Here is a 15,160-nt window from a genome sequence, read left to right on the forward strand (position 1 = left end):
GTGATGTGTCTAAAGTACTGGGACTAAACCTACTTGATCTGCTCTAGAAGTCTAGTCTGGACGACTTCCAGCATGGTTTAGCATTCAGTCCAAGAAATTTAGAGAGGCGTCAGTAACCCATATCTTCAAGATCTCTGTTTACCTCTTATCTGCTGGTTTGATCGTCCAGGTCTCAACTGCCTAGGTGACAATGGGAAATTGAGGGCTTGTGCTACTGCAGTTTTGTGTTCTTGGTAACAGTCTGATCGTTTTGTGGTAGCTGCCGTGGAATAACTCGTCATAGTTATTTTTCTGGAGAAGTATTCTTGAGGATAAACATTTTTAATAACAATAATATGAAATGAAAATTTAAAACAAACTCAACATGATAATACAGTATAAACACTGGAAACACAAAACTGATTAGTATGTTTCGTGGAACAGAATCTTTAGAAATTAGCATCTTGATGAAGGTCTAGTTTCATTGAAAAGATTTTGGAGAAGTGGGTTTCTCTTTGCCTTACTTTGTTTTGTCTGTTATTACACTCAGCACAGTATCCTGTAATATTCTGAGTGTGCAGCTTGATGAAATGTGATTTATGTCCACCAACTCTTCACCTCTATTTTATAGATGTGCTATTGTGTTAACACATGCTACTTGTAGAATAAATTTATGCCAAAAGAGCACAACAGGAGACTGTGATGTCAGAACATACCCAACATATAGAATAAAGAATAATGTACTGTAGGTTCATATGAATATAAGATATTAAAAGATCACACCTGACCTATCCTCAGGCAGTTTAAAAAATAACTATGACTCTGCATAGTTTCTGTTTTGTACAAGGAATTCAGGGAATAACACAGAAATATTAAGTTTCTACTAGTCAGTTTATGACTTTTTGAAACTTTTGATGATGTATTATAATATTTTACAAAATAATCATAAACTTGTAGCCACAATGATTACTATATTATTATATCACCTATAAGACAATGACTGTACAGTTTATACATTTCATAATATAGTTGTTGCTGCTTCATTTTAAGAGTTTGGAATAACAAGGTCATAATGATGTTTCAAAAGGTTCACCACGAATGGACTATTGTAGGTATAATTTACACATTTTTATTAATAAGAAGTAAAAATAAGCAAAACTTGTGGTCCAATCAAACAATATGATGTCTAATAATATATAGTAATAACTACAATGTGGAATGGCACAAGTTGAGATTTTATTTCCACTGCAACTACCGACGTGTAATAGCTGGTTGGGAAGAAAACCAGTATTTGGTACCAAGCCAAATCAAGAGTGACAGAATTCCTGTGCAGCAAATGCCAGCAATAGCTCGAATCTTCCAGTGAACACGGTAAGTTCTGAGAATAGACAAGATCCTCAACACTTGTTCTCGAGTGTCTTCCACTGTTCCTGAATTTTCCACAACAAAGTGAGCTTTCTCACACTTACTCTCCAGAGGCATCTGTGCACTGATACGTTTCTTGGCTCTAGATTCAGGCATACTATTCCGATCCATTAGCCGTTGCAACTGCAAGTCTTCTTCACTGCAAAATAAAGAATTTCACAATCACTGTCATTATTTAATTTTAAATAGGTAAATCTTCCAAAAATATGCAGTATTCCAAGATATGGTCAGATGTGATATTGCAGATGCAGCGTAATCTACTATTGTTTAAATTTTGAAGGTATAAAAAAGAATGTAAACTTTCTGTGGGTAAGCTTTGAATACAGATTTCAAATTTAGTTTTTATTGTAGAATAGGTAATTAACAGCCAGTTACATTCTTCTTTTGTTACCATACTACTTATTTATACATATAACAAAAATGTGAGACGGCAGCGCGTCAGCCTCTCATTGTTGGATACCGTGGTTCAAACCCTGGTCACTCCATGTGAAATTTGTGCTGGACAAAGCGGAGGCGGGACAGGTTTTTCTCCGGGTACTCCGGTTTTCCCTGTCATCGTTCATTCCAGCAACACTCTCCATTATCATTTCATAGCATTTATCAGTCATTAGTAAATCACCTTAGGAGTGGCGACCCCATTGTAATAACAGCCTATATATGTTTCATTCATTACATCCCTGACCCGGTCAAAGACTGGAAAACAGGTTGTAGGTTTTCATTTTCAACAAAAATGTAAGCAGGAGCAATATTTGCCTCTATGTTTGTTCTCACTCGGAAATGGCTGGAGATATTTCAATGACATCGTAGCCTACAACGAATCAGGGGATATGGGATATATGATAGATCCCACAGTTTGTTTTGAAATCTCCACAGACCAGCCAGAAGACGTTAATAGGGAAAAGCTGATCTATAACTTATTATAAAAAGAAATTTGGATTGAAGGACATTAAAATATGATTAATGGTAGGAGATCGAGGGACTATTCCTTGATTCATTATGTATATGGGAAACCAGACTTTGCTTGCCTGTCACCACAAGCACCAGGACAAAGGGTGAATGACAAAAGAGTAACCTTGGTCAAGCTGGCTTGGCTGGTACACTTGTACCCTGGCCAGTTTTAACAACAGCTTCAGCAGAAAAAAAGAGACCTTCGGGACTAATAAACACAAAAGGAGTTTACTCTGAAAAAAAAAAAATAAAAAAATAATGCTTGTCTGTGTTAGGCATAACAAGTCAGAGGAAAAAGAGGGATTGCCTCCTTCTGAGGCTTGTTCATTCCCACACCCAGACTGCTAGAGTGAAGAATTTATTGTAATGAAGTCAGCAAAGAATGTTCAACATTGACCCATAAAAGTCCTGATTGCAGATAGAGCAAAAATGGCAAGGAAATACTTTTTAGATCTTAACTACATCTACAGAAATGTATGCAACATATTTATATTTCCAATAGATGTTATACTTATGATTTACAGACAAGTCGAATATCTGCATGATTATTGTGGAAACCTGAAGCACTTTTTGAAAATACCATTACCGCTCTTGAAACGCGAGGATATTCATAAACTGTGGATAGCCGATGGCTGAAGAGATGACACTTAGAATCCTACCACTTGCACAATAGGTTCATTGTACACTGACTGACAGAGCAAATGCAACACCAAGAAGGAGTGGTCAGAACTTTATGCCAATTGCAGGGTAGACTGACGTCACTGAGGTATGCTCATGATGTGAAATGCGCCGCTGTGCTGCGCACGTAGCGAACGATAAATGGGACACGGCGTTGGCGAATGGCCCACTTCGTACCGTGATTTCTCAGCCGACAGTCATTGTAGAACGTGTTGTCGTGTGCCACAGGACACATGCATAGCTAAGAATGCCAGGCCGCCGTCAACGGAGGCATTTCCAGCAGACAGACGACTTTACGAGGGGTATGGTGATCGGGCTGAGAAGGGCAGGTTGGTCGCTTCGTCAAATCGCAGCCGATACCCATAGGGATATGTCCACGGTGCAGCGCCTGTGGCGAAGATGGTTGGCGCAGGGACATGTGGCACGTGCGAGGGGTCCAGGCGCAGCCCGAGTGACGTCAGCACGCGAGGATCGGCGCATCCGCCGCCAAGCGGTGGCAGCCCCGCACGCCACGTCAACCGCCATTCTTCAGCATGTGCAAGACACCCTGGCTGTTCCAATATCGACCAGAACAATTTCCCGTCGATTGGTTGAAGGAGGCCTGCACTCCCGGCGTCCGCTCAGAAGACTACCATTGACTCCACAGCATAGACGTGCACGCCTGGCATGGTGCCGGGCTAGAGCGACTTGGATGAGGGAATGGCGGAACGTCGTGTTCTCCGATGAGTCATGCTTCTGTTCTGTCAGTGATAGTCACCGCAGACGAGTGTGGCGTCGGCGTGGAGAAAGGTCAAATCTGGCAGTAACTGTGGAGCGCCCTACCGCTAGACAACGCGCATCATGGTTTGGGGCGCTATTGCGTATGATTCCACGTCACCTCTAGTGCGTATTCAAGGCACGTTAAATGCCCACCGCTACGTGCAGCATGTGCTGCGGCCGGTGGCACTCCCGTACCTTCAGGGGTGCCCAATGCTCTGTTTCAGCAGGATAATGCCCGCCCACACACTGCTCGCATCTCCCAACAGGCTCTACGAGGTGTACAGATGCTTCCGTGGCCAGCGTACTCTCCGGATCTCTCACCAATCAAACACGTGTGGGATCTCATTGGACGCCGTTTGCAAACTCTGCCCCAGCCTCGTACGGACGACCAACTGTGGCAAATGGTTGACAGAGAATGGAGAACCATCCCTCAGGACACCATCCGCACTCTTATTGACTCTGTACCTCGACGTGTTTCTGCGTGCATCGCCGCTCGCGGTGGTCCTACATCCTACTGAGTCGATGCCGTGCGCATTGTGTAACCTGCACATCGGTTTGAAATAAACATCAATTATTCGTCCGTGCCGTCTCTGTTTTTTCCCCAACTTTCATCCCTTTCGAACCACTCCTTCTTGGTGTTGCATTTGCTCTGTCAGTCAGTGTATTTCAAACAAGAGGATTTTGAAGTCATCTGCGACGATCAATTTTCGTGGTTGTGTGTAGAGGTGTGTTGGTGACGTTATTTTTAAAGAACACCTGCACATACGTGAACGAAGTCGCAGGAAATAGCTGGTTATCAATGTAGTGTAATTTCAGAACATTTAAGAACAAGAGAGAGGTACATAAGTAGATCCAAACGAAGCAAGGCATCCTGCACAGCCCTCCACTGGTAAACTTACCGCTGGAATGTCCGGTCTGCGCTCACTAGAATGTAATTTAGTGAAAAATTCAACTACCAGGTTCATTCTTAACAAGAAAACCCGCAGGTGACAAACTATTTTAAGTGAGGAAAAAGCATGTTGAAATAGGAGCTCTCTTGGAAGAACTCGAACAAAATCCTTGTCACGTTTCACCATACAAGCTAATGTGTTGTTATCTTCTGCCCACAAAGCAACACGACTGTTAAAAGCCAAATTGTACAAACCCATGGCTGCCCAACATTTAAAAGGACCTGACAGTTTCACTAGGGTTTGGTACTGTAAGTGGTTGCTTCAGTCAGTTCACGATGAATGTGTTGACCCAGAAATTCTAGTTTTTAATGATGAGGCATGGCTGCACTTAAGTGGCTATGTAAATAGTCAAAACAAACACTACTGGAGTGCAGAAAATCCACATCAGCTGCACGTTTGTCCCCTTCCCGGTGTAAATATAACATTTTGGTGCACAATAATTGTTCGCAGAATTATAGGGCTTATATTTTTGCATGAAACCATATGCTGACTGATAAATAGAGCTCATTCTCAGGCCATTCTTTCAAGAGCTGACAGAAGAAGAAAGGAACAACTGTTACTTCATGCAAGATAATGTGATGGCACACATTGCTAATCGGTCTATAGAGATAATACAGGAAGTTTTTGAACACTGTGTAGTTAATTATCCTGTTAGATCTCCCAAATTAAATCCCTGTAATTATTACCTGTGGGAGATGTTGAAGGGAAAAGTTTTATGTGTACAATCCTCACACAAGAGAACAATGCACCAGTTATTTTGAACAACACACGAGCTGAGATTCACCGAATGTCGGCAAACCTGTTTAAGGCCCGGTTTCACAGTATACGCTTAAGCCTTGGATCGGGCTTAAGCGGGAGCTTAAACTCTGGACAAGTTTCACAGTGGGGAGTGCAAGTGGTAAGCCAAGCTTATCTGTGACTGGCTTAAGCTGTATGAAACTGAGGTTTAAGCTAAGGATTCAGTTCAGATGGTAGAGCGGTGGCCTTCTTATAGCCCAACTTGGCAGGTTCGATCCTGTCTCAGTCCTGTGGTGAAGGTGCTCAAATTCATAGTTAGTGGGACGTAAAACCAATAACATTAACATTAAATAACTTATATTTCTGAATATATTTAGAGGCTCGTGAAATAATACAGTTTCCGTGTTCCGATTTACAGTAAAAGAGACAAAAATGTCGGTCGGTCACTTGCTTTCTTGGCTTACGCTGCGTGAACCATCAACGATAGACCCCAAGTGTAAGTGTACGAATTGTAGAGCATAGAAACCTCTACAAAAAAAGTCCGCGATGGTATATACCTATTTCCAACCGTTTGCCCTCTAGAAGCGATTTTATGCTATACTCAGCGGTAAAAAAAATATAACGCCTTAACATTAAATAAATATTTCGATGTTATCCTCGAATTCCTCATCGAAATAAATTGTTTGACCTCCTCCAGTATTTTATAAGGATTACAATAACCTTGTCAGGACATTATTTGCATGAATGGTTCAGAAGTTATGGCCATTTTAGACTGTAGTGGTAATACGTGTCAGCAGGACGGGCGAGTGACCTTTTTTAAACTTTATTTTTGTTACTATTATTGGAATCACATTTTCCGTTCATTTTTCTAAATTATCTTGGCTGATAAATGATGTATAACCTACAAGTCAATCAACCATAGGCTACGGATGTAAACAAAGATGAGAATTGAATCATTGCGCATGCGCAAGCATTACCAACTTCGGAGATGTTCAGCTTAGTAAAGCTGCAAATGGTCCCCCTACTGTGAAACTCGCAGCGTTTAAGCCAAAGAGTAAGCCTTGCTTAAGCGGCGTGCGTGGCTTACTAAAGCTTCGGCTTAAACTCAAACTGTGAAACCGGGCCTTAGAGGTGCCAGGTCCAATGCTGCTCGTCCAATGTAAGTGACTATGTGTTGAGCCCTTATTGAAGTGCTCATTTAATTAATCAGTCATTTATTCAAATATACAGAGAATATTACATTTTTATTAACTACTAGTAAGTGGCAGGAAACATTATATTCAGCAGCACAGGTCGCAATTCCTGTAGGGAGCTTGGAGCTCGGGTTTGTTTGCTCGCCAGCTAAGTTTGTAAGGTGGAATTTCGACATGACGTACACAAAGCAGAACAGGGAAACAATAGAACTCCAATGGACAACATTTCAGATGACCGGCGAGAGGCTAGGGTCGCCTACGAGAGATGTTTGAAGTAAGCGTCAGGTACGCGAAGTGTTGAGCCAATGAAACGATAGAGCCACCGTTGATATGGCTAGGCATTGTTCTAGGGAAGATATGGCTCCAATCGAGCATACAACGGCGTCTTCGAGGATGAATTAATAAAAAACAATGACCGCGTCAGTTACCCTATTACTCGGCAAACTTCTGTGCAGGTAACATCGTAAGAAGTTTTTATTTACGCGAGTGATCGTGTGGGGACTTGTAAAATTTTGTTGGAAGACTCTCAGTCTGCATTTATTATTATTTATTTATATAGTTTACGCCCACATTGGAGCACTTTAATCAAACCCAAATACATTTATGTTAACAAAGAATTAACTGAAGATTTAGCTTGCATCATCTTCTTCCTTTCCCAAAATCTCTTCATTCTGGCTGACCTGGCTGCCCTTTCTTCATCAGATATGACATATTGTTTGTGTTGTACAGTTTTTAATGACAATCTTATTTTTGTTTGTTCTTGAGAATCCTTTTTTCTTCTCTATTTTCAATTTGCTTCATTGTAATATTCAGCTCTTCTAAATCATTCTGAACTTCTTTAAACCAATTATTTTTTGTTTTACTCTTCCAAAAGTAATTAAATAGTTGTTTTACTATCCTATTATCATTTAATCTAGAAAGATGACAGAAAAAGGCAATTCTTCTTTTTCTCATTGTATCTATTATAGATTCACTTTCCCTATAAACCACTGCATTACGCAATAATCTCCACTGCCCATCCACCTGATGTTTTTTATTAATGATTTTTCTGAGTATCCTTCTGTCAACCTTTTGCAGTGTATCCATTGTTGCTTTGGTGTTCAATTTAAATAGTGTTTCACAAGCATAAGTCGCTTCAGGTTTAATGACAGAACAGTAATGTTGAAGTTTAGCATTTACTGAAAGAGATTTTTTCTTGTACGTTGGCCATGCAATTCGTTGTGCTTTTTTTAACTTAAATGTTCTGCTTTCTATTGATGATTTTTCATTGGAGTTCCAAGTTATAATTTCACCAAGATATTTAAACTTATTCACAATTTTAATTCGTTTGGTATTGACTAAGGTAATGGTTGGTGCTGTAACAGGGAAGGTTGGCATTATTTCTGTTTTTTCATATGAAATTTGCAATCCAACTTTTCTTGCTATGTTATCAAGTTCTTCTATTTGTAATTTAGCTTCTTCCATATCATTAGCAAGTAGTGCAAGATCATCAGCGAATGCTAGAGAATTGAGTCTTATTTTTCTGCCAATCTTGATGTTAGGTTGACACATCTTATTCCATTCCCGCATGATTTTTTCCAACACACAATTAAACAATAATGGTGAGAGTCCATCTCCCTGCCGAAGTCCAGTATTAATGTCAAATGGCTTTGAGAGTTCATTTCTAAATCTGACTTTAGATTTAGTGTTCTTAAGGGTAATTCCAATAAGGCGAATAAGTTTTGGATGTAAACCAAATTCTTTTAGGATATTCAATAATGACTCATGATACTATCATACGCCTTTTTAAAATCAACAAAAGTGATAACTAACTTTTTGTTTTTAACCTTATGATGCTTCATAATCCACTTTAAACTGATAATTTGATCTGGACAACTTCTCCTGAATGAAAACCTCCTTGGTATTCTCCAAGTTCACAGTCAAGTTGTTCTTGAATTCTCATGTTTAATAACTTTGAAAAAATTTTGTAAGTGATATCCAGCAATGATATCCCACGATAATTGTTGGGATCTGATCTATCACCTTTTTTATGTAAAAGGTGTATTATCGCTGAACCGTGTAAACTGCGATCCCCCTCCCAGACTATCTTTCTTCAGTGTTTTTACAGTGTATGTGCTTGCAAGCTGTACTATGTATTGTGTAATTTGATGTATTTACATGTATTTTATTTCCTATCCTTGCCCCTCTTATGGAATAAATGTATTTTTGCCCGTTCCGCATGTCTTCAGGGAAATGTAGAAGTATTCTCGCCCTGAAGAGTCCTCCCTCCCTTCCGAGCTCTCTCTATCTCTCTTGCTTCGCGCCCCTCTGCAACTCCCTTCTCTTCTAGAGGGGAGTTTCGGTCCACGTGACCGCTGCTCGGGTCGCGGTCGTTCTCCTCGGCCGGCCGGGTGATTCTGCTGTTGGCACTCTGAGCAGTCTGTTATCTCCCGGGCTTGCCTTCTAGCCCGTCGATCCCGGCACGCTAGCGCGGAGGTAAGAGAGATAGAGGGATCTTGCTATTGTACTGTCCCCTTAAGATGTCGAAATTTAAGGTGCCTGAGGTAAAAAGGAGGCTTGTCACTGTGTAATGATAGGAACCTTGTGCTTTGGATTCGATCTTTATTTAAGATTTCTAGTTGATGTGTTTGATTCAGTTTAAAGAAAGTATTTTCATGGCCGAAACATTCCATAGTGGGGTTAAGTAGGTGTTGCTTTTCTACGTTATTGTAATCCACTACGGATTCTCTATGTGCCTTCGGGCGTTGCGTTGGTTAAGAATTCGGAAGGCCATGCTTAATTTATTCTCAACCTTATTGTAATATTTGAAGGTCTTTCATATTATGTTCGGGAAGTTGCAAAACGAAACCCTTCACGTATGCATGTGAACTTGTACCTGGTAGAGAGGGCTGGCTCCCTCATTAGTGTTTTGTAATAATTCTGAGTGTATATACGGGTATTATCCTCTTAATTGTAAATTGTTGTTACTTGATGTTTTTAAAGCAGTTAAAGTTTCCGAACTTGTAATTAAAGAAGCTTGGCGAGATATCGTTGTTAATTGGTGTTGGTATCTTTCGCTTAATACGACCTTTATCCAGCCCCTTCGGGCCGCCGCTTTTCCTAGCCCGTACCTGCCGTACCAGCTGGTAGCAGAGCGTGGTTGTATGGGGCTGGTGTCGTATTAGTAAATGTACTTGATCGCTTGGGAGGGGGTCTCTCGGTGTCCCTCCGCCACGTCGTGCCCCATTTTGTCCCTTAAGTTATCAAAATGTCCACTCGAGATGTAGCTTATCCGGGCTCACTCCGAAAGGAAGAATTACTGTATGAGTTGACCATTCGGAATCTTGAATCTCGAGGTACGGTCAAGAACGATGAAGCATTATTACGAACCAACTTAGATAAGCCAGTCGTTGTACCCTGTTATACCGATGGCGAGGTGGGCAGTGCCGCGTCCTTGATTGATACTAATTTAACTGATATTGCTTCAATTATGGAATTTTTGGAAAGCGACGTAGTGTCTAGTCATCAGTTGAGGAGAGTTCAAGGTCGCCTCACGCATTATGTTCAGCGTATTGGGGACCTTTTGTCATTGGAGTTAAAGGATGAATTGAGGACCCAAATCAAGGACATGGAAGGTAGAGCGCTTAGCTTGTTGGAGAAAACTGACTTATGATTGACGAAATTGGCAGGCAAAACCAAACCTGTTTTGGTCTCCGTGGTAGGTGGAGATGATTCGGATAAACCTATAGGGAATAGAGAGGTTGGAGAACAGCAAGAACAGCAACCTTTGCAATCTATCCCACCGTCAAATGTGTCTACATTCTCCAATATTCCTCATCCATTAACGCTAATGTTGAAGGGGGCCCCATACTACTCTGTCAATTCGGCGAGCGACACTGTAGCCTTCCTTCGTTTCTTGGTCGAATTCCTGGACCATGCCCTGGTTTTTGGAATTTCTCATAGTCATATATTGCAGATTATCTATCCCTTCGCGAGTGGTGGGTTGTCGTATAGGATTGTTAAGGCCATTAAGGAACAGGAAACTATTCAGCAATTCCACGCGCACTTATTGACGCATTTTATTCCAGCTAGGGCGTTAAATTCGTTTGTGCAGAAATTTTACTTCAGAGTCCAGCGTAATGATGAGTCGTTGGCTGATTTCATTTTGGATATTAAACATTACGCCAGGGTTTTTGCGCTCCATTTTTCAGAAGAGCAAATCGTCTCGACTATTGTTGAGGGCATAAACCCCTTGTATCGTTCTTGTTTGTGTTTCGCGGCCCATCCCCGCAATTTTTCGGAGTTGGAGGCAATGGTCGTCGCCGCGGAAGGAGTTCGTCATGCGGACACCTTGCGTACGGGAAGGAGTCCTTCATCGCCCTATGTATCCGGCGCTCCCGCTTCCAGAAAGCCTGCAGACCTGAGAAGGTGTTATGAGTGTGGATCACGCGATCATTTGCGGAACCGTTGTCCCACTAGGACTCCTGGTCGTCGCCCGGTGGGCACGTCGGCTAATGCCAGTGTTCCTAATAGGAGTAGCAATTTGGCTTGTTTTAAGTGTGGGCGCCCGGGGCATTTTGCGAAGAACTGTGCTGGAACTTCAGCGTCAAGCTGACTAGGTAAGGGGGCTTCCGTCCCTCACAGTCCCCCAGTTGATGACAGCCCTCGTTGTGCTTCTGTTCAGCCTTTATGTGATACGTTTCCGCCCGAGTGTTTACGGATTTCTGCGGATTTGAAAGGTAGTGCTCCCTTCATTAAGGTTGAAATGGGGAACGAGCCTGTATCGGCCTTGCTGGACTCGGGGAGTGTAGTTTCCTTGGTCAGCGAGAAATGGTATATCGCACATAAAGCTATATGTAAGTTTTCGGACTTGCTTCCTGACTCTGTTTCCTGTGTATCAGCCAATTCTTCTATGGTCGATATTATAGGTAGCTTCACTAGTAAAATTAGAGTGTCTAACTTTTCTTGGAAGTTCTCCTTTTATGTAGCCAAGGATTTGTCATGTCCCGTAATCCTTGGGACAAATTTCTTTTCTTACTCCGGATTGGTTCTGGACCTACAAAAGGGAGTTTGTTGGTTCAGATTCTCCCAATCGGTAAAGATTCCCCTTGGTTCATTTAATTCTGTGTCTTTCCGGTCGGTTACGCCCCCTCAAGAGGAGCTGGTATGTGATCTTAGCCATCTCCCTGAGGATCAGGCGCGGAGTGTGAGGGAGTTGTGCGACACTTTTTCGGACGTATTTTCTGAGGAATTGGGCGTGACCAATCTTTTGGAGTATAAAATCGAACTCTCTGATTCAACTCCAGTAAGGATTCCCCCTTACCGTTTGTCTCCGCCTAAGATGAAGGCGCTGAAGGAGATCATCGTTAAGATGCTTGACCAGGGGATTATTCAGCCGTCTACGTCCGCTTATTCCTCGCCCATCTTCCTAGTCCCTAAACCTCAGGGCGGGTTCAGGCCTGTCCTGGATTATAGGGTCCTCAATAAGAAAATTGTGTTGCAGTCCGTGCCGCTCCCCGATTTACACTCCTGTTTCTCCTGGTTTAGGAAGGCTCGATATTTTACTATCTTGGATTTAAATCAAGCCTACTACCAGATCCCCTTGGCTCCTGAGTCGCGGCATGTGACAGCATTTGCCACAGACTGGAATTTATACGAATTTTTGCGTGTCCCTTTTGGCATATCGACGGGCGCCGCCGTTCTTACCAGGCTTTTGGATAAGCTGTTTTCGGACATTAAATTTAACTACCTATATCACTATCTGGATGACCTTGTGGTCTATTCTGAAACTTTCGAGGAGCACCTGTTGCACCTTAAGGAAGTGTTGATACGCCTTCGGGAGGCGGGCCTTACCGTCAAGCTTTCTAAGGTCTCCTTTGCGAGGCCCCAGATGTCTTTTCTTGGGCATGTGGTTTCGCCTGACGGTGTTTCCGTGGACCTCTCTCGTACCCAGTCCATTCGTGAATTCCCCCCCCCCCTAAGGACGTGAAAGGCGTAGCACGGTTTGTCGGCATGATAAATTTTTTTCGCAAGTTCATTCCGGACTTCGCTAAGCGCGCCAGCCCGCTTAACTCCTTGCGTCGGAAAGGGGTTAAATTTGATTGGGGACCCTCTCAGCAGGCCGCCTTTGAAGATCTTAAGTTGGCCATCTCCAACGCGCCTATTCTTGCCATGCCCGATTTTTCTAAACCGTTTATAGTCCAAACCGATGCTTCTGCATCCGCTGTCGCCGCGGTGTTGTTGCAGGAGTCAGAATTTGGCAGACGCCCGATTGCCTATGCATCCAGGACCTTGTCCGCCCTGGAATCGAAATACTCGGTGTACGAGCTTGAAGGTTTAGCCGTGTTATTTGCCCTTGAGAAGTTCCGGATGTATTTAGAGCACGTTAAATTCCAACTTGAAACGGACAACCAGGCGTTGAGCTGGGTTCTGGGTCGTCCTCGAAGAACTGGCCGTTTGGCCCGGTGGGCGATCAGGATCTCTGCCTTTCAGTTCGAAGTGCGCCACATCCGGGGGTCGGATAATATTTTGGCTGATTCTTTAAGCCGTATGTACTCTCCCGAGGTGGTTCAAGATGATCAACCCTTTGCTGTTGAGTCCCTTGCTCTGCCGATTTCTGCGGCGTTTCTGTCAGATACCCCCATATTGTATCATGACATTGGAAAAATTCAAAGAGAAGACCCTTACTTGGGACCCATCATCCAAGATTTAGAGCTAGGTAAACCGGTTGCTCCCTACGAGTTACGGAACGGAGTCCTGTGTTGTACGGCTCGCCACGATAAAAGGATGAAGGTGGTGGTACCTGCCGTTCTCATGCCCATGATTTTTAAATATTTTCATGAGTCTCCTCTTGCGGGCCATCTCGGGGTCTTTAAAACAAGAGAGAAAATCCGTGAGAATTTCATTTGGAAGGGATTGGATGGTGAAGTGCGCGAATTGGTTAGAGCTTGCAAGCTTTGTAAAATTAGCAAGCCACCGCTGAATACTAAGGTCGGGTTTCTATCTTCTTCTCAAGCTACTCGCCCTATGCAGCGTATGTTTATAGACTACGTTGGGCCCCTCCCCAAATCGAAAGGGGATGGTAATAGGTTCATTCTTGTTTGTGTTGATGCTTTCACTCGCTTTACCTGGATGTTTCCTACCAAGCTTGCTACTGCTGACACCACGGTAAGGTGTTTGAAAAGCATTTTTTCTACGTTTGGGCCTTGTCAAGTTTTAGTTTCCGATAATGCGAGGGCTTTTACGTCCAATTGCTTTAAAAAATTCTGTTTCGGCCTTTCTATCTCTCACGTTACGACCTCTGCTTACTATCCTCAGCCGTCGTACGCGGAGAGGGTAAACCGTAATTTGCGCTCGGCGCTTATCGCCTTCCATCATGAAGATGTTTGGAGGTGGGATACGACTGTTCCTTGGTTAACCTATGCTTTCAATACTGCTGTTCATGAGGCGCATAAGTCCTCCCCGTTTTCTCTCATGTTTGGTTTCATACCTAACTCACCCTTGTCAAATTTGTGGAATATAAATGATCTGTTGCCGGAGAATATCGATCCTCCTAATGTTAGGGCTACATGGAAACGTGCTATGGCTAACCTTAAGGTCTTTAATTTAAGGAAACAGCAACGTTACAATCAGGGGCGAAAACCTGTCAGCCTGGCCGTCGGTGATAAGGTTTTTGTGAAGAATTTTGTACCTTCGAGTAAGCTCTCCCCCCGCTTTTGGGGGCCTTGTACTGTTATTAAATTTTTGACTCCTGTCACATTGCTCCTGAGGGACCCCGTGGTGGAGAGGGTGTTTAGAGTCCACCTCTCTCAAGTCAAGCCTGCCTAAATTGTTGGTGCCATTTGCACCAAGTTCGCCTCGCTTCGAATCACTTGTGGAGGGTTTCCTTAGTTAAGGATGATATCTTGTTGTATTTTAAAATGTTTACCATTGTTAAACGGTATCTTTTGATTAATTGTTCTTGTATTTCCTTTTACCTCACGCCCCTTCCGGCCTTTCTCTCCCTCCCGTCTTGATTTCCCGCCTTACCTCCGCGCTGCTGCCGGGTCCTTATGCGGCCTGGCGTTGTCGACCTACCCCCGGTCCTTCCTTGAAAGGTGCAGAGACAGACTTCTGTTGGCTCTGTTATTTTTCCAGTCATTTGGTGCATCCTGTTGCCGAGCTCTCTGAGAGGGCCCCTCGGTGGAGCTGTTGGTACGTCTTGCCCTGGCTGTGACCTGTTTTTCGGCTCCTCATGGACCATGTTACGCCTTCGGAGCCCCCATCTTCGTGCCTATCTGTTCTTATGGCGCACAACTCTTTCTGGTTGCTCGCCTGCTGCGACCTAGCTATGTGAAGGACCGAGTGGGAAATTCGTCGCTGTCACTTATTCGCCAAGTTCCTGTCCCGCTTATGAACTTTCTGTGTGGCTCAAATTCCTCCGAGTCCACTTGTCATTCTACAAAAGTCTGCTCCTAGTAACAGGAGATTATTAAAGGCACAGAACCTCCTTATGTGCATTTCTATTCAAAT

The 15,160-nt window shown here is 43.1% G+C and overlaps 1 protein-coding gene across 1 annotated transcript in view; it reads right to left on the bottom strand.

The window, feature by feature from the left end:
- Positions 1 to 849: 849 nt before the first annotated feature.
- Dpck (Dephospho-CoA kinase) overlaps positions 850 to 15,160 on the bottom strand; it is a 68,118-nt gene continuing 53,807 nt past the window's right edge. Inside the window, exon 4 of the mRNA XM_067149415.2 lies at positions 850 to 1,543. Within this exon, the coding sequence (XP_067005516.2) occupies positions 1,231 to 1,543 (313 nt within the window). The 3' untranslated portion in view covers positions 850 to 1,230. The remainder of the gene's footprint in view (positions 1,544 to 15,160) is intronic.

This window comes from Anabrus simplex, chromosome 6 (genome assembly GCF_040414725.1).
Source record: "Anabrus simplex isolate iqAnaSimp1 chromosome 6, ASM4041472v1, whole genome shotgun sequence".
NCBI lineage: Eukaryota > Metazoa > Arthropoda > Insecta > Orthoptera > Tettigoniidae > Anabrus > Anabrus simplex.